General features: G+C 50.9%; 2 protein-coding genes across 2 annotated transcripts; one reads left to right on the forward strand and one right to left on the reverse strand.

Moving 5' to 3' along the window:
• B3gnt3 (UDP-GlcNAc:betaGal beta-1,3-N-acetylglucosaminyltransferase 3) lies at positions 1-8,851 on the reverse strand. The gene is made up of 4 exons (XM_028862567.2): positions 8,675-8,851; positions 3,113-3,172; positions 998-1,577; positions 1-906 (listed from the first exon to the last, which is right to left on the reverse strand). The coding sequence occupies exons 3-4, from the start codon at positions 1,562-1,564 to the stop codon at positions 355-357; spliced, it is 1,119 nt and encodes a 372-aa protein (XP_028718400.1). The 5' UTR covers positions 1,565-1,577; positions 3,113-3,172; positions 8,675-8,851; the 3' UTR covers positions 1-354.
• On the forward strand, positions 8,491-9,567 carry LOC114687950 (vegetative cell wall protein gp1-like). The gene is made up of 3 exons (XM_028862572.1): positions 8,491-8,851; positions 8,946-9,089; positions 9,227-9,567. Exons 1-3 carry the CDS (start codon positions 8,491-8,493, stop codon positions 9,565-9,567), a joined length of 846 nt encoding a protein of 281 aa, XP_028718405.1.
• The last annotated feature ends 9,910 nt before the right edge of the window (positions 9,568-19,477 follow it).

Here is a 19,477-nt window from a genome sequence, read left to right on the forward strand (position 1 = left end):
AGCAGCCAGTGCTCTTAACCGCTGAGCCATCTCTCCAGCCCGAAACAATAATTCTAAATCAATAAAATGAAAAGAGGCCGAGCCCGGGGTTCAGCCTTCCACAGGCTTCATTTCCCGCCACCCCCGTCTGTGAGACACAGACCCCTCCTACCCCTACTCTGTTCCCTGAGTCCTTGAGGGACACCACTGTGACCCAGTCAAGATCGGCCTCGCTCCGCTGCCCCACTCCCTGGGGGCCTGAGGGAGCCTGGCACGGGGCTCCTGGGCGCTTGTTAGCAGCCATGCAAAGTCCCGCTGGCGCTTGGTTGGACCCCGAGCGCCTGCGGTGAGCAGAACCAAGAGCTTTGGGGCGGCTCAGTAGACCAGGCCGCGCTGGCCGCAGTCCAGCTGGGGCTGGCTCAGCGCGTCCCACATCAGCAGGGTCTCGAAGGGCAGGAAGCGGTGCACGAGGAGCAGCCCCCGGTAGAAGCAGGGGTCGAAGGAGGACAGGCGGGGGCTGGGGGCGTGCACCCCTGCCGTGCGCACCCCGTTGTGCGAGGCGGGCGCCAGGCCCTGCTGCCGCAGACACATGCCCAGGAACACGTCGTCGATGGGGAAGACTGGGAGGACCCTCGCGGCGCGGCGCAGCGCGGCCACCGTGAAGCGCGACAGCAGGAAGCCGCCGCCGCCACAGTAGGGCGGGTAGTGCTCGTCCTCGGTCACCAGCGTGGGCACGAAGTACTTACTCCCAGGCGAGCGGATGGGACCCACGTTCTGAATCAGGTGACCCACGAAGAGGTGGCGGTCCGGGTCGCGGCCCTGCAGGTAGGTGACCATGTTGTCCGTGTGCGCGAAGACATCGTCGTCCCCGTTGAGCACGAAGCTGACGTTGGGGCAGCGGGTTCGCTGCCACTCCAGGAAGAGGACCTGTGGGCGGAGCGGAGGACGCGCGGGCTGGCGGGGTCCCCCCGGCGCGCCCCCTGCCCGGCTCTCGCAGAACCCCGGCTCCCTCGCCCACCTGCTTAAGCGTGAGGTTGAAGAAGGAGTCCTGGAAGTCCCACTGCAGGATGTCGCCGTGCGCGCGCGCCTCCAGCTGCAGCAGCCGGTTGAACTTGCGCGCCTGGTGCGGGTCCCGGTCGCTGCCCACGAGGAAGAGGAGGCGCAGCGTCGCCCCCCGGACCTGGCGCTCGCGCGCCCACGTGCGGCGCAGCACCTGCCGGCGCCCGTAGTTGGCGGGCGACGACTTGATGGCCAGCAGCAGGAAGACGGGCTGCGCGCACTTGGCGGCCGGCGGCTCCCGCAGCAGCGCGAAGTCCCGGCAGTGCCGGTAGAGCAGGAAGTCGCGCACGTGCGCCGGCATCGCCGCCAAGGCCGGGTGCGCGGCCACCGACAGGTTGGCCTGGCACGGGGTGGGGGCCGCGCGCGGGGGCCCCGGGGGCCACGTGGGGACCTCCGGGGGCTCCGCGGGCCTCTCGGGGGCAGGGCAGCCAGGCGGCGACATGTGAGATAGCAGCAGCAGCAGCAGCGCGACGGCGGCCATGGCCAGGACGAGGCTCACATCCGGGCGCGGCCGGGGCAGCCGCATGGCGTCGGGGGCCCTAGGGCGAGGTCACGGGAGCTGTGCACCCCAACACGTCCCTCCCACCCCCCATTGACTCTCGCTGGACTTGAACCCAGACCTGGTTCTCACCGACCCTTGAATCCCCAGCTGTCTCCTTTGGCAAACTCCAATCCTCCCTCAAAACCCATCTTGGATGATCCATTTTCCAGGCTTCCTTTATTGGCCCTCCTGTCCCCTGGACTCCCGGTCCGGTCCCTTTGTGACTGCAACCTTAGCCTGTGTCTTGTCCGGCTGCTCTGGGTCCCGGCCCTGCCCAGCATGAAGTGGGTGAAAGGCCGAGGCAGAAAGCATTTGATGTTTATGGTAAACTCTTATAAATCCGCCAGAACCCCAGCCTGAATGATCTCGCTTTCAGGAAACTTTTATTCCCCATTAACATTGGGTCATGTAGCCCAGGCTGGCCACAAACTTGCTGTGTAGCTGAGGATGGCCTTGAGCTGCCCATCCTCCTGTCCTCAGGGTCTGGGATGTTGTAGAATATTATTTTAAGGTTTGTAACTTTTATGTTGCATTTGTTTAGCTCTGTGAAGCTGTGATACTGTGTCTGTGTAAAACACCTGATGGGGCCAGGCGGTGGTGGCACACACCTTTAATCCCAGCACTCGGGAGGCAGAGCCAGGCGGATCTCTGTGAGTTCGAGGCCAGCCTGGGCTACAGAGTGAGTTCCAGGAAAGGCGCAAAGATACACAGAGAAACCCTGTCTCGGAAAACCAAAAAAAAAACAAAAAAACAAAAAAACAAAAAAACACCTGATGGTCTAATAAAGAGCTGAACGGCCAACAGCAAGGCAGGAGGAAGGAGAGGTGGGACTGGCAGGCAGAGAGAATGGAGAGAAGGAGAAATCTGGGAGGAAAGGAAGAGAGAGGGAGAGAGGGGAGGAGGAGGACACCAGCCACCCAGCTACACAGCCAGCCCCGGGGTAAGAAACAAAGAAAGGTTTACAGGAAAAGAGAAAGGTGAAAGCCCGGAGGCAAAGACGAGACACTTGAAAGTTAAGGGAAAGCTGGCTAGCAACAAGTCAAGGCCGAGCGTTTATAACCCAGAACGAGCCTCCATGTGGGATTCATTTGGAAGCTGGGTGGCGGGGCCCCCAAAGGAGCCCAGAGAGTAAAAACCATCAACAGCACTGGGGTGATGGTGTCACCAGGCCTGGCTCTCCCTCCAGACCTTGCTTGGCTCAGCCTCACCCTCCCTGCAGCCCCCTCCCCTGGTGACTGAGGATTCTGTGCTGTCTGTGTTGATTTCTAGTACAACAGTGTTGCTGCAGCATGCAAGTGCTAGGTCAGACTCAGGGAAGGACTTCCTCCTTCACTGAACACTTCCTGGCACTCAGAAGCACGCCTTCACCCCTGGAGTCCGGTGCTGGCCCCACACACCCTGGCTGTGTGCCCCACGCCCTGACCTTGGTGTCTGCAGGTTTACAGGGTACACCCCAGTCACCCCATGTCACAGCACACAAAGCATTTCCAGCAACAAGCGTTTGTTGAAAGACTGTTGAACCTTGACACTTACCTCGGTCTGTCTTGGGGTATCTGCGCTGAGCTAGGCTGTCCTGGGTCTCCCCGATGGCTCCTGGAACAACGTGAGGTGGTCAACAAGTGTCCTTGAGACTGCAGGCCCCAGGCAGGCCCACCTGCTAGTGCCCGGGCCGTGGGCCTCCTGGCTCTGCCTCGTGGGTTCTGTTGTGTGACCTTGACACAGCGGTTTGACCTTTCTGAACCTCCAAGTAAAACAGGATGGACCCCGGGAAAGTGCCGGGGCGCCCGGCCTCCAGACCTTCCCGTGATCCATTTGCAGGAACCCTTGGCGTAGGAGAGGTTTTGTTAGCTGGTGGCGGCCCCTGGGCTACACCTGGCCCTGCTCCAGACAGCGGCACCGAGCCCGAGGCCACCTCTCGATTAGCAGACACCTTTCCTTCTTCCTCTGGTCGCCCTAAGGGAGTCCTGTCTCAGAGTCCCGAGGATTCAGGCCTATGCAAAACCTGGTTCAGGGAACCCGGAAACCCGAGGATACTTGAGAAATCGGGGGATTTGCACTTGGCCTTGTATGTTGGGAGCTTCTTTCGGGTTCTTTGGAACATATGGAAATGGACTGGCTGAGGTGTAAACACTGAGAAAAATAAAATCGCCCTGGATGAGGGGGGCTGCTTCAGTCCTGGAGACTGGATCCCTGCAGCGCGAAGCCTGGACTCTGAGTCCATTCAACAGGTCTGGTCCGGCGGGAACCCACACACCCAGCTGTGACATCAGCTGCACGGTCCGTCAGCTCCTCCTGATGGACAGGCCCTGCACAGCAGCCAAACCCTGCCCATGGCTCCATTAGTTCCTCCATTCATTCATCTCCTTCATTCATTCATCTCGCGGATACACATGGCGCTCTCAGGCTTTTCCTGAAGTTTGAGCAGCTTCAGTCAGAGTCAGGGGCGAGACCTCTCCTGCCTAGGCTAGACCTCTGTTAATGGGGCCGAGATCTCCAGATTTTGCCAAAGCCACCCGAACTCCTGTTAAAACCTCAAACATGCCAGGCGAGCATGGCGGCCACAACTTTAATCCCAGCACTCGGGAGGCAGAGGCAGAAGATCTCTGTGAGTTTGAATCCAGCCTGATCTACAGAATAAGTTCCAGGACAGCCTGGGCTACAAACTGAGCCCCTGCCTCAAAATAAATAAAACGAAGGAAGGAAGGAAAAAGAAAGAATTTCCTTCATCCTGTCAACAACTCTGCGTGTGGGTGCCCGGAAGCCTGAGGCACCTTGACCCTGGACAAGACCCTGAGAGCCAGGCTCCTAGAGAGAGAAGGAGGCAACCAAGGAAATGGGACTGGGACACTGAGGCTGAGGCTTTGAAGGGTGCACAGGAGCTCAGCAAAGGCCCTTCAGGTGTCAGGGCGAACCACAGAGGGAAAGGACTGGTTCCCTAAGAGGCCCTGGCAGCTGAGCTAACTGCAGCAGAGAAGTGGGGTGAGCTTGATGCCTGAGCGTGGGGTGTAGCCCTCTAAGGGGCTGAAGGCCTGGCTGGAAGGTGGGGCCAGGGCTGGAATAGCAGGAACGCTGAGCTGAGGGCGGAGGATGAGGTGAGGCCGCACGGATTTCGGCAGTGAGCGCGCTGGGAACAGAAGCCGGCACCTGTCACCCGCAGGTCCTGAGTCCGCACCTGCGTTGGCTCTCACAGCGTAGCCCAGGCTAGCTTTGAACTCACGGAGACCCAGCCTCCCGGGCCTGAGGGCCGGGGGAGGGCTCGGCGGGCAAAGGGGGTGTCCCCAGGTCTGAGGACCTGAAAAGGATGCCGACCCTCAGTGGAGGAGAGGGAAGCGGCTGCGCAGGGCTTGAAGGACCCTGGGAACACAAACCCCGGAGGGCACCCGGGCACTGCGCATGCGTGCTGCTGCCCTCCACCAGCAAGGGGCTGAGGTGGGGCTCGGTGTCAGGAGCCCGGGGTCACAGAAGGTGGCGGGGAGGGCCCAGGAAGGGGGCGACTGTGGGGACCCCGGGCTTCGAGGGGCCCTCCACCCCAGGAGCCTGGAGCAGCGTCCTGTGCTGTTCCCAACAGAAACGGGGGAGGGGGCGGACACAGACACGGACGGGGACTGAGGACCAAGCTTTCCCTGCGGCGGCTGCCACACCCACCCGGAAACAGAAGCAGCACCAAGTGTCAGCGGAAGAAGAGGGGCCAGGGAGAACCGGAGGGAAAAGCCGCGCAGGCTGGGGAGAATGACAGCCCAGGATCCGCAGTGAGGGCTGGGGGCGTGGTCAGGGGTGGAGCCCCGCCTAGAATCCCCAGTGAGGGGCTGGGGGCGTGGTCAGGGGTGGAGCCCCCGCCTAGAATCCCCAGTGAGGGGCTGGGGGCGTGGTCAGGGGTGGAGCCCCGCCTAGAATCCCCAGTGAGGGGCTGGGGGCGTGGCTCAGGGGTGGAGCCCTGCCTAGAGTCCCCCAGTGAGGGGCTGGGGGCATGGTCAGGGTGGAGCCCCTGCCTAGAATCCCCAGTGAGGGGCTGGGGGCGTGGTCAGGGTGGAGCCCGCCTAGAATCCCCAGTGAGGGGCTGGGGGCGTGGTCAGGGTGGAGCCCCGCCTAGAATCCCCAGTGAGGGGCTGGGGGCGTGGCTCAGGGTGGAACCCCTACCTAGAATCCCCAGTGAGGGGCTGGGGGCGTGGTCAGGGGTGGAGCCCCGCCTAGAATCTCCAGTGAGGGGCTGGGGGCGTGGTCAGGGGTGGAGCCCCGCCTAGAATCCCCCAGTGAGGGGCTGGGGGCGTGGTCAGGGGTGGAGCACCTGAGTAGCACCTGTTAGGCACAGGGCTCACTGTTCCTCCCCCACTGCATTGGTGGCACACGCCTTTAATCCCAGCACTCAGAGGCAGAGGCAGGCGGATCTCTGTGAGTTAGGTACCAGTCTGGTCTACAGAGCAAGTTCTAGGACAACCTGGGCTACACAGAGAAACCCTGTTTCAAGAAACCAAGAAACAGGGCTGTAGAGCACTGACTGTTCTTCCAGAGGTCCTGAGTTCAATTCCCAGCAACCACATGGTGGCTCACAGCCATCTGTAATGAGATCTGGTGCCCTCTTCTGACATGCAAGCACACATGCAGACAGAACACGGTGTACACGATAAATAAACAAATCTTTAAAAACAGGAAACAAACAAAACAAAAACAAAACCCAAAACCATAAGAAGCTGCTGCGGCTGTGTGCTGGAGACAAATTCCTGAACGTTTGAGTGTTCCTGGACGGCGGCGGCCACAGTGGGCACCAGGCCTGCAGCTGTGAGTCGAATGCTGCACTCCTGGTCTCTGCTGTCCCTGAGGCCCAGCAACTCAAAGCCGCTGCGCCAGAAACAGGTGCAAAAATTAAAGAGATAAACCGTCTGGGAATCGCGCACAGTTCGCAGACCTCGGGCACTCACCGCCTGGGAACTTCCCTGACACCAAGGACTCAGTGAACATTAACGAGACTCACTACAAATGACCACCAGCGTGAAAGAGCTACTGAAGATTGACAAGCTCCAGTGAACACAAAGAAAATGCTGCTTGTTAATGAGACGCTGCATATTAATGAGTCACCAGATATTAATTATTCAGTGCATATTAATGTGCCATTGGATACCAAGGACACTGAATACTCACGAGGCACTGGCTAATAAAAGCACCGTGCTTAAAAATCAACGCCCTACTACTGAGCATGCGCAGGACAAACCCAATGACCTGATTACTAAACAGCCCACACTATAATGACCCAAACAAGGTAGTAAGGATCCGTGCTGTACAGGGATTGTGAATATTCATGAGTGCATCTTAATATTAAAGACTTGTTGAATACTCATGAGGTGGTGTCATTACTATGTGTGATTCAGTGTCTTAATGATGTGCTGGGCTATTAAGTCATGAATATTCATGAGCCCCTGGCTCCTGCCTGGTCTCCTCCAGGTGCCTGTGAGGCTGTGGGAGCTGCAGGGGAGCAGGGAGAGGCTTTAGGAGGGTGTCTGGACCTCTGGGGACACTCTCAGGACGCTCTGGGACATTCTCCCAGACTGCAGGGTGTAGACGAGGTTAGTGGCTGCTGGAAGGGCCCACCTGGGTCCACAGGTCAGCCTCAGTTCCCAGATGGCAAGCAGGTCACAGACACACACATTCCCGGGCCACCCAGGGCCAGGCTGGGCAGGACAAGCTGTACACCAGCCCTGGCCCCAGGTGGTTCCGCTCTGGATTGTTCCAGTTTGCCTTCCCTTAATGATGGCAAGTTTCTCTTTACAAGGAGCCGGGACTTACTTTTATGTACAAAAAGAGAATTCCTATAAAGATAAAGCTATGGGAAGCCTCGCCCCAGGTCTTCATGGTGACCAGGCTGCTCTGGCCACGCCTGTGCATCCTGGCTTCCGGGCGTGAGCCACCCGCGTGATTCACGGAAGGGGGCCCTTCCCCTCTCCTGGAACCGGGAAGGAAGGAGCCAGGTTTCCAGACCATTAGCCCAGACGGGGAAACTGATGCTGCGGAGGTGAGGCCCGGATCCTCGCCCCTCCCACTCAGCAGGGCTGTGCTGGCCTGGCCTCTGGGGTCACCTCGAGTCCCCACCCCTCCAGGCCGGTCCCATCCATCCAATTAACCTCTTCCGTGCCTTTTACGTCAGGATTATAATACTCACTTTAATTTTCTCGGATATAAATGTCACAGACAAATGACCCGAGTAATCAAGATTAAAGCAAACACATCCACCCCTGCTCCACCCCACTCTGAGGCCTGGGGGTCTAGGCAGGGGGTCGGTCAGCCCTGGGACCCAAGTCATTTTCCCGCGGGAAGGGGAAGCGGAGCTGGACGCCCAGGAGAGGGCTGCGGACCTCTGGGGTCGCAGAGAAGTCCCCTGAGCCAGGGAGGAAAGCCTCACGGCTGAAGGAGGAGAGCTGGGCCAGGCTGCGCAAACACTGAAGCCAGATGGACCAGTTAGTGTCCCTCGCTGCCACACCTTCCTCTCCCGACAATGACAGGCCAAGGTGAGGAAGTGAAACTGGGGGTGCATAAACCGGGGGTGCAGAAGTGGGGGTGCATAAACCGGGGGTGCAGGCCCAGCCCGAGGGAGGCCGAGGGAGGCCGAGGGAGGAAAGTAGAACCTTCAAAGCCCGTCCCAGAAAAGGGAGGGAAAAAAGAAGGTAAATTACCCCAAAGCGTCAGAACCTGGGCTAGCGGCACAAACTCCTAATTTAGCTACGGTGATGGACGACCACGCACTGGGTGGCCACCCCGCCTCGCCATTCACCTTCACCGCAGCCTCATGCCAATAGGGAAACTGAGGGCTGGAGAACTAACTTCTCCGAGCTGCCCGTGTCAGCGTGAGACAGATTCCGAGTGTCTGGAAACATCACAGACACAAACAGGGGAAACCGAGTCAGGGTCAGAGCCACTGGGCTATGCGGACACGATCTGGCGAGAAGTGCGGGCTCCTGACCCTGGAATGTGGCCGAGACCCGGGGCCCCTGGGCCGCTGCAGCCAGGGCCCCGCGGTGGAGGACGCACAGGGAGTCCAGGCCCCAGGGCCGCCCCGGACCCCAACCCCCGGACCCCGGACCCCGGACCCCGGACCCCGGCACTCACCGCGGGCGCCAGCTCGGGACAGCCCGGGAGGAAGAACGGTTTCCACCTGGATGACCGTCCCGCCCGGTTCTTGGCTTCTTGCCTTCTTCCGCCTCCTTCCCGCCCTCCCTGCGGGCTCCTTCCTCCGGCCGGCCGGGCGAACTTCCCAGTGGCCAAGGAGAAAGTCCCCCTCACGCCGTTCCGCCTCCCCACTCTGCCTCCTTGACCCGCCCCTCTCCATCCTTCCTCGCCTTTCCTCCCCCCTGATCTTTGGCCCCACTCATCCTTCTAGGCCACGCCCTCCCTCCAGATTTCACCGCTCAAGGGGCCACATCTCGACCCCTACCTCCCCCTTTCCTGGCCATGCCTATTCACCTTGACCTCACCCCTACTTCCAGCGGACACCTCCACCCCACCCTGACCTCTGCTCCCTCCGGTCCTGCCCCATCCCCGGCAGGGTCAGCTCCTCCCTCCCCTCCCTCACTTAGAGCCTCGTCTACCCTCCTCCCACCGCACTGAGAGGGAGCTGGGGCTCCCCAGGGCTGAGCTGTGAAAGCCACGTTTGTCTTGCAGTCCGGGCTGCAGCCCCCGCTGCAGCCCCCTCAGTCAGCCCCCGCTGCAGCCCCCTCAGTCAGCCCCGCTGCAGCCCCCTCAGTCAGCCCCCGCTGCAGCCCCCCTCAGTCAGCCCCCGCTGCAGCCCCCTCAGTCAGCCCCCGCTGCAGCCCCCCTCAGTCAGCCCCCGCTGCAGCCCCCCTCAGTCAGCCCCCCTCAACTCAGCCCACGCTGCAGCCCCCTCCCCAGCTCAGCCCCGCTGCAGCCCCCCTCAGCTCAGCCCCTCAGCTCAGTCCCCGCTGCAGCCCCCTCAGCTCAGCCCCCTCAGCTCAGCCCCCCTCAGCTCAGCCCCCTCAGCTTAGCCCCCCTCAGCTCAGCCCTCTCAGCTCAGTCCCCGCTGCATGAAGAAACATTCCGCTGGGAGGAAAGAGAACCCAGAGACTTAAATTCCAGAACTTTAAAACCTGTTGGTGGGCCCTCTGCCCTCTGCCCTCTGCCCTCTGACTTTTTTGTTGTTGTTTGTTTGGTTTGGTTTGGTTTGGTTTTCCGAGACAGGGTTTCTCTGTGTAGCCCTGGCTGTCCTGGAACTCACTCTGTAGACCAGGCTGGCCTTGAACTCACAGAGATCCGCCTGCCTCTGCCTCCCGGGTGCCCCTTTGACTCTTAAATACCAGGATCACATCACCTGTCCCCCATTTCCGGAGTTACCCCTAAACCCTGTAGGTCCTACCTCTTGAGTTTGGGGTCCGAGTAGACTGCTGAGAGGAAGTAAGCCCTGAAACTGGAATCGGAGTCCTCCTGAGGCTGGCTCCCTGGACCGGTGCAGAGTGGACGGAGATACAGAACTGAGTGTCACATGGCACACCAATCCCTCCCCGAGTGGCAATACCCACAGAACTCAAAACCAGGGGTCCCTTGCATCCGGAGGTCCCAGCGCCCCTACTCACACGCTGTGGTCTGCCCAGGTGCTGGGGTATTAGTCAACCACGAAGATGGAATGGACGGCAGCAGCCATCACAAACGTCCCAGCTGTGTGTGGCTCGGGAGAAATTCACGGGCAGGGAAATCCAGACAAGGAGCAGAGAGCACGCGCTGCCGGGCTGGGGAGGGGTGGGGTTTTTGTTGTTGTTTTGTTTTGTTTTTGGACGTGATGTTCTGGAAATACACGAGGTGAGGCTGAGGCTGCCCAGGGGGCCGGGCTAAGTGCCTCTGCATCATTTCCTTGGGTCACATCAGTGCCAAGCAATTGAAAACACCTCCCGTGGCACCTGAAATCAGTGCCAGGGACTCAAACGGCAGCCGACTGCCCGATGTCCACTCCACTGCAGAGGTGAGGTTTTGGAATCACTGAGGTGCAAATGAACACGACATCATAAACAGGTAATGACACCCCACCCAGGTCCTGCCCTGCTACTGGGACTCACCCTGGTGAGATAAGTGCCGTCTCCCCCGGCTCTGGGAGGCCGGGTGAGGGAAACCAGGCCTGAGAAAAAGGCCTCTTGTGTTGTTAAAGGTGCCCTGCCTTCCTGTACCACAAGGAAAGCAAATTCAAGCCACCAGGAGGTGCCAAGTTCTCAGCGCTTATCAGATGGGCAGGGAGGCAAGGACAGATAAACCACATGCTGGGGTGGTGGCAGTGACCCCAGGCATGGGACGCTGGTGGTAACCTGCCACGTAGCGCCTGCAGAGGTCGGAACAGGGACCAGCCACCAGTCTGCATGCACACGCGAGAAGGTAGAACGGCCACGCCTGATGGCACCTGCTGGAATGCCACTTTCCAGAGGCAGGGGATGGGGCAGAACAAACGAGATTCTCAGAGATGAGCAACAATTTACAAGACAGACCACGGAAACCCAGATCCCTCTCAGCAGAACAGGATGGGAAGGTCAGAGAACCAGAGTTTCAAACCAAAGCCTTCCTTCTTCACCTTTATAACACTAGGCGGGGCTCCACCCTGACCACGCTCCCAGCCCCTCACTGGAAGTGGCATAAAATTCTTGGTTTTTGAACTGAAGCATATGGACTTTGAAGTACTCTACTTATGTTTCCTGTTTTATAACCACGGTTCCTAAGTTACTTGCATCAGTATGGAATGTAAGGGCCCCAGAAATAGGTGCTTTTTATCAGTAACAGATTTTTTTTTTGAACTTTTACCTTAGTAACCACATTATCGAATAAGTTAACAACCTGCTCTGTTTCAGGTGTTACATTTTTATAGAATTTAACTAATAATTTCTAGGAAGCAACTTAAAGATCAGATCTACATTTTCAGTAATGATAAACAGACAAGGGTATTATCAGAATGCTTACAAAAATTATTTTTTCACCAAATAAAATACAGGAAAATTGTTTGATCCACACTGTTAATAATTAGCAAATTGCATTAACATGTTACTTGAGATCTATAAAGAAAAATCTTCTTTTTAAGATTTTTAAAAAATACTCCATAGTTTTGCCTGAAGTTACCTATTAAAATCCTATAGAGATTGTTTTTAATGCTTTTTGTTTGTTTGTTTTTTGAGACAGGTTTCTCTGTGTAGTTTTGGCGCCTGTCCTGGATCTCACTCTGTAGCCCAGGCTGGCCTCGAACTCACAGGGATCCGGCTGGTTCTGCCTCCCAAGTGCTGGGATTAAAGGCGTGCACCACCACCACCCAGATGACAAACTATTATTAATGATAAGAGGCCAAAACTAAAATCACAAGTAAATGGCATTGAAATTTCAGGCCTACTAGACACTAACGCTAATGTATCCATACATTTTCAAAAATCTCCAAATCTCAGCCAGGCGGTGGTAGCGCACGCCTTTAATCCCAGCACTCGGGAAGCCGAGGCAGGCGGATCTCTGTGCGTTCCAGGCCAGCTTGGTCTACAGAGTGAGATCCAGGAAAGGTGCAAAGCTACACAGAGAAACCCTGTTTCAAAAAACCAAAAAAAGAAAAAGAAAAACAAAACAAAACAAAATCTTCAAATCTCAATTGACCATGACAAGAAGTCTCCACTCAATCTGTAGGCACTGGACCTTATCTCAGGTAAAACAGAGCGCAGAATGGATTGAATGTATAAGACAGATAGGGAGGTTAAAGCCTTATGTAGCTGACACAGCCATGAATTTATGGGAGAGATTTATTACAACAATGAGGAGCTCAAATTAATATTCCTTCAACTTCAGAAACAGCTCGTAAAATGATGTTACAAATGGGGTATGTTTCTGAAAAAGATATTGAAAAACATTGTCGCCAGGTGGCGATGGCACAGGCCTTTAATCCCAGCGCTCGAGAGGCAGAGGCAGGCGGGTCTCTGTGAGTTCGAGGCCAGCCTGGGCTACGGAGGGAGATCCAGGACAGGCACCAAAACTACACAGAGAAACCCTGTCTCAAAGAAAACAAATAAACAAACAAACAAACAAACAAGAATTGTCCAGGAAAATTCCAGTACCTGCTTTATTTTCTAAAGATTGACCTATTATCGTTGTTGATCTACAAGTTTGCTTCTTTACTATTCCTTTACGAGACAAGACAGAGAAAAATTTGCTTTTCCAGTGCCTACTTTTAATAACACTGAACCAGTAAGGAGATATTATTGAAATGTCCTCCCTCAGGGTTTGTTAAATAGGCCAACATTGTGTCAATATTTTGTAAATCAACCACTGGAAGTGATATGTAAACAATTTCCTCAGTCTGTTATTTATCATTATATAGGTAATATTTTATTGGCTGCTTTTGATACAGATACCTTAGGAAAAAATGTTTAATGTGGTACAGAAAATTTTACTCTGTTTGGGATTACAAATTTCTTCTGAAAAATACAAAGAGGCGATTCTCTTAGTTATTTAGGTTATAAATTAAGTAAACAGAGAATTTAGCCACAAAAAGTACAGATTGGGAGAGATCAGTTAGAAACTCTTTTTTTTTTGTTTGTTTGTTTGTTTGTTTGTTTGTTTTTTTGGTTTTTCGAGACAGGGTTTCTCTGTGTAGCTTTGCGCCTTTTCTGGAACTCACTTGGTAGCCCAGGCTGGCCTCGAACTCACAGAGATCCGCCTGGCTCTGTCTCCCGAGTGCTGGGATTAAAGGCGTGCGCCACCACCGCCCAGCTCGATCAGTTAAAAACTCTTAATGATTTTCAAAACTTATTGGGTGATATTAACTGGTTACAGCCTACCATTAGATTGTCTACTCAAGAATTAAGTAATTTGTTTCAAGTTTTGCAAGATGACTCAGATTTAAACAGTCTAAGATGATTAACAGCTGAGGCCAAAAGGGAATTATCTCAAGTAGAACAAAGCTACAAAATGCCCATGTGGATTGATTAGATCTCACAACTAAATGCATTTTAGCAATTGTACCTTCCAATCATTCCCCTGCTGGACTCACTATGCTCAGGGAGGATAATATTTTAGAATGGATATTTTTAGCTCACAGAGTAAAAAGTTAAAAACCTATACAGAAAAGATTTCTGAAGTAATCATAAAAGGAAGAATAAGACTTCGTCAGTTCTCAGGAATGGATCCAGCTGAGATTGTAGTGTCCTATACCAACACTGAAATTGTGCAGTTGTGGGTGACTAATGACAATTGGCAGAGAAATTAACAACAATTATCTGAAAAGAAAGCAACTTCAAATTAAAAAAGAACCCAGTGGGTCCTTCCCAGCAGAGTGAAGAGAGCACCCATTTCTGGGGCTCCTGCATTTTATACTGATGCAAACAAATTAGGAATGGCTGGTTATAAAGCAGGACATATCAGTAAGGTTGTTCAAAGACCATATGATTTGGTTCAGAAATCGGAGTTGTATGCCATTCTGATGGTTTTATTAGACTTCAATGAATCTCTTAATATAACTACTGATTCTCGATATGCAGAAAGGGTTGTATGCGTATAGAAATTGCTGAACTTATTCCTGATAATTCAGAATTAACTTTTATTTGTACAACAATAACAGGCAATCTGAGAAGGGAATTGTCCACTTTATACTACGCATATTTGATCTCATAATGGGTTGCTTGGCCTTTAGCAAAAAGAAATGAAGAGACTGATCAACTATTGATAGGAAATATGTTGGAAGCCTCAGAATTTCACAGGAAACACCATGTTAATAGTAGGGGCTTGACTTTGGAAGCTGAGGCGTGGTGAGGTTCTTCTGTTTAACATTCTGCTCTGACTTCTACTTCCTGCCTGTATGCTGCTAGCTCTGCCTCCTGGTACTGAGCATTGTGGACCAACATCACCTGAGACTGCAACACATGCTTCCTTCCACTGAGTCCTAGGGCCCTACCCTATCACTTTTTGCACTTGGGGAAGGAGCCATTGTGTGGGACGCAACCAGACCCCAGCATTCTGCCCGAAGCTGGCCTGGGGCCCAGCTGATCATGCAAGGACCAACTGCTTGAAGGCATTAGTGATATTGCCCTACTGATCAACCTGTTCAGGGAGACCCACTCAAGAGAGGTCTCAGAAGCCTGCAGTCTGAGGAAACAAGATCAGCTGAGGAGTTGGAGAGCGAGCAGAGCTTGACCCAAGAACGCAAGAGAAGGAGCTGTCCAGCCACCGAACCAGGTCACCAGAGTCACAAGCCCACCCTACACCAACCAGGAACAGGTAAGGCCCCATCTCTGGACCAGCAGACCAGGTCTCTAGCCCCTAGGCTCGAGGGGCACATTATGTGCCTCTCTCCCTCAGCCAATGGAGCACCAGGGACCAGACAGTGGCCTCTTTCCCTGCCCCCTCACCAAAAAAACCATCCCATGTGACACCAACAACCACCAGAGTGATAAGCCCACCCCACACTGATTAGGAACAGCTGCTCCCTGAGACAGAACCCACTAACACCAATTGGACTAAGCTGCTCCTGGAGACACAGAGCCCATCAGCATCGATTTGACCAAGAACTCCCAGTGGACCAAGACTAACAATTAGAACAAGAGAGGCACCCTCAGACACAGACACCGCCTACACTGAGCAGAGGAAGAGATGAGTAGATGCCAGTGCAAAAATACAGGCAACAACATAAAGACCTATATGACATCATCAGAACCTAGTGATTCTACACCTGCAAGACCTGAACATACCAAGACAGAAGAAACAGAAGAAATCAATCCTAAAAATGACTTTAGGAAGATGATAGAGGCCCTTAAAGAGGAAATAAAAAATTTCCTTAAAGAGGAAAATTGAAAAAATGAAAAATTCTCTTAAAGAAATGGGAAAAAATGGAAGAAATCAAAGAAAGCCCCCCAAAAGGCAATTAAACAGATGAAGGAAACAATTCAAGATTTAAAAATTGAAACTGAGGAAATAAAGAAGACACAAACTCAGGGAATGTTGGAAATAGAAAATCTGACTAAATGAACAGGAACTACAGATGCAAGCATAACAAACTGAATGCAAGAGATGGAACAGAGAATCTCTGATGTTGAAGACACAATAGAGAAAATAGATTCATCAGTCAAAGAAAACACTAAAGACAAAAAAGTCGTAACACAAAACGTCCAGAAAATCTGGGACACCATGAAAAGACCAAACCTAACAATAATAGGGATAGAAGGAGAAGAATACCAACTCAAAGGCACAGAAAATATATTCAACAAAATCATAGAAGAAAACTTTCCTAACCTAAAGAAAGAAATACCTATGAAGATACAAGAAGCTTACAGAACACCGAATAGACTGGATCCAAAGAAAAAGTCCCTTCGTCAAATAATAATCAAACCACTAAACATACAGAATAAAGAAAAATATTAAAGCCGGGCGGTGATGGCGCATGTCTGTAATCCCAGCACTCAGGAGGCAGAGACAGGTGGATCTCTGTGAGTTTGAGGCCAGCCTGAGCTACAGAGCTAGTCCAGGACAGGCTCCAAAGCTACAGAGAAACCCTGTCTTGAAAAACCAAAAAAAAAAAAAAAAAGAAGAAGAAGAAGAAGAAGAAGAAGAAGAAGAAGAAGAAGAAGAAGAAGAAGAAGAAAAGAAAGAAAGAAAGAAAGAAAGAAAGAAAGAAAGAAAGAAAGAAAGAAAGAAAGAAAGAAAGAAAAAGAAAAATATTAAGAGCTGCAAAAGAAAAAGGCCAAGTAACATATAAAGGCAAACCCATCAGAATAACAGCAGACTTCTCAATGGAGACTATGAAAGCTAGAAGGTTCTGGTAATGTTATACAGATACTAAGAGACCATGGATGCCAACCCAGACTGTTATACCCAGAAAAACTCTCAATCACCATAGATGGAGTAAACAAAATATTCCATGATAAACAAAATATCCCATGATAAAAAACCTATCCACAAATCCAGCCCTACAGAAAGCACTAGAAGGAAAAATCCAACCTAAGGATTTTAGATGGAACTAGAAAATATCATCCTGAGTGAGGTAACCCAAACCCAGAAAGACAAACATGGTATGTACTTCACTCATAAGTGGATACTAGATGTAAAGCAAAGAACAATCAGACTGCAACTCACAGCTCCAGGGAGACTACCTAACAGGGGGACCCTAGGATGACTGTGGCTTATAATAAGTTTTGGATTTACTCAATCACTGGGCATGCTTCAGTGAAACATTTCACTATTAGGGTAAGAATTTGTACTGTATCAAGCTGATAATAGAAAAATAAATAAATAAATGAAAATGAAAAAAAAGAATATAGGTTTCTTCTGTATCCCAGAATCTAATCAATATTTATATGTATAATTCAGCTAATATGTGGCTTAAAGAGGCTTATTGGGAAGTGTTATCATTTTTACTATTATCTACAGAATAAATATTTTCCAGCTTCAAATAACTCTAGACTTTGAAATTATAACATGTTTTTATATTAAAAAAAAAACATTTAAGTGGAAAATGCTGAAGGATCACTGAACTCGATGTTGTATTTACTTATCTATATCTGCATAAAATAATGATTATAAATATTTGTTTAAAAAGGTGAAATGCACGTGGTGGTGCATGCCTTTAATCCCAGCACTCGGGAGGCAGAGCAGGCGGATCTCTATGAGTTCAAGGCCAGCATGGGCTACAGAGTGAGATCCAGGACAGACACCAAAACTACACAGAGAAACCCTGTCTCGAAAAAACAAAAAAACTAAAAATAAAATAAAAAGATGAAATGCAAATGGGAATTTAATAAGAATTTGTAGATTTTCAACACTGTGCACAAACTCCTTTGTTATAAATAAATATTTATGCTTCAAATAAATAAATAAATAGTAGGGGCATAAAGAAAAAACTTTCTATTACTTGGCAAGAAGCTAAGGAAATTATTAAAAAAAATGTCATGGTTGTTCCCGGTATAATCAAGTTCCTTTACCTTCAGGAACTAATCCTAAAGTTACACACACACAAAAAAAAAAATGAAATTTAGCAAATGGATGTATTTCATTTAGCAGAATTTGGAATATTAAAACATATTCATCATACCATTGATACATACTCTGGATTTCAATGGGCTTCTACTTAAGTTCTGAAAATGCAGATTCTATAATTACACATTTATTGAGACAATGGCTGTGATGGGCATACTGATACAAATGAAAGCTGATTATGCCCCAGCTAGTGTTTCCAGTAAAATGAATCAATTTTTGCACATTACAACATAATAAACACATTGCAGAGATACCATATAATCTTACAGGACAAGCAATTGTTGAAAGATCTCATTGCACTCTAAAGGAGATGCAGTTAAACAGAAGGCAGATGTGAGGACCCCTAGGGATAGACTGCATAATGCTTCACTAATGCTAATGAAACAGAGACAACAGCTGCTGAAAGACACTGGGTTATGGACATCAGCACTGAATTGAGTTAGCCTGTAAATTATACATGTTTTAACATCAAAATAGTCCAGGGAAAGTGTTAAGTTAGGATTCCGGGTATGCATGTAGTGGTGTTCTCTGGAGCTTTGCTCAGTCAACCTCCACTGTCCAGGGTCCAGGAACAGAGAGAGCGCTGGCCCATCCAGATCTCGGGTCTCTCGGCACCTCCCTTGGCCCTGCCTTGTAGGCGTGACAGTTACTGAAGCCTCAACGGGGGTTGGAACTTCCAGACCAAAGCTGGAATGGCTACCCACTACATCTCCCCCTTTTTGTCTAAATAAGAAGGTTTTAAACTAATACAAGACTATATACAAAGGAATGGTTATCAAATATTGTCCAGGAGTAATGAGGGATAATGACCTAGATAAGATGGAACTACAACCAATGCAAACAATATCAAGCAAGAAACACATACTAAAGTCCAGAGAAGTATAGAGCATAGGTAAATGGCATGTTATAAAGATCATTCCAAAAGGTGTCCTATCCTAAAGAACCTGAATCTAATATTTAATGTGTTCCATCTAAGATACACACACACACACACACACACACACACACACACACACACACACACACACACACAAAGTTGTAACTATAACTGCTAGTCTTCAATCCCATCAAAGACCTGAGAAATGGTAGATGGATGCAAGCAACTTTCGGGAATCTTGCAAGAGTAGACAGAGACAGCTGGCAGCCAGGACAGTCACCTAATGTTTCTCAGCATTGTTGGTGCATTCAAATTGGCTACAGGCCTAGAGTATCTGACAGACAATTTTCAGAAGCAGCAATTCTGAAAGACCATCTTACCCCGTCTTGGCAGAGTACAGTGGTCGCTTTCCTTGTGTCCCCCTTGTCCAGAAAGGACAGCATTGCATTCTTACTGTCAGCAGTTGAGGCAAGGGCAGTTCTTTGCCCAGTAGGCCATTTTGTGCCAAGAAGACAAACTTCCAAATGGAAATGTCTAGAAGCCCAACATTCTCTCAGGATATAATTGGTGCTGCCAGGAGCAATTGTGTCTCATGTCAACAGAATTCTAAGTTATTTAAATGCCATATTCTCTAGGTCTATGAAGTGTTTGAAGATTACCTGTCCATCTGACTTATGTTTCTGTAAGTCTGGAGAACCTAACTAACATAACTATAGAGATGACAAGCATAGGTGACTATAAATCTGTAAGTCTTATCTACCGAAATAACCTAAGGACTAAGGCTTCATGTAAACAAGGTAAACAGTCTATAAGCAAATGTATGGTAAGGAACGATGACTTCAGAATTGTGGCAATACACAAGATATTTATAACAGAGGTAGGAATATATAGTGCGATATGCAATATGACAATAATCCTAAATATATATCAATATACCAAAAATATCCTAAACAGAAGTAGGAACATACATAATGTATAACAGATATAAATTTACATTTGTATCAATGTACAAATATTTCAAATAAGAGCAGATTATAACAATTTCAAAT

This window comes from Peromyscus leucopus, chromosome 17, assembly GCF_004664715.2.
Source record: "Peromyscus leucopus breed LL Stock chromosome 17, UCI_PerLeu_2.1, whole genome shotgun sequence".
Lineage (NCBI taxonomy): Eukaryota > Metazoa > Chordata > Mammalia > Rodentia > Cricetidae > Peromyscus > Peromyscus leucopus.

What these genes read in the sequence shown, in the direction of transcription:
- B3gnt3 (XM_028862567.2), bottom strand. Translation starts at nt 1,564, where the DNA reads ATGCGGCTGCCCCGGCCGCGCCCGGATGTGAGCCTCGTCCTGGCCATG. An exon ending in TCAACCTCACGCTTAAGCAG is followed by an intron (nt 907 to 997) that starts GTGGGCGAGGGA and finishes CTCCGCCCACAG; the next exon opens with GTCCTCTTCCTGGAGTGGCA.
- LOC114687950 (XM_028862572.1), top strand. Translation starts at nt 8,491, where the DNA reads ATGCGGACACGATCTGGCGAGAAGTGCGGGCTCCTGACCCTGGAATGT. An exon ending in GAGAAAGTCCCCCTCACGCC is followed by an intron (nt 8,852 to 8,945) that starts GTTCCGCCTCCC and finishes TCATCCTTCTAG; the next exon opens with GCCACGCCCTCCCTCCAGAT. An exon ending in CCTGACCTCTGCTCCCTCCG is followed by an intron (nt 9,090 to 9,226) that starts GTCCTGCCCCAT and finishes TTTGTCTTGCAG; the next exon opens with TCCGGGCTGCAGCCCCCGCT.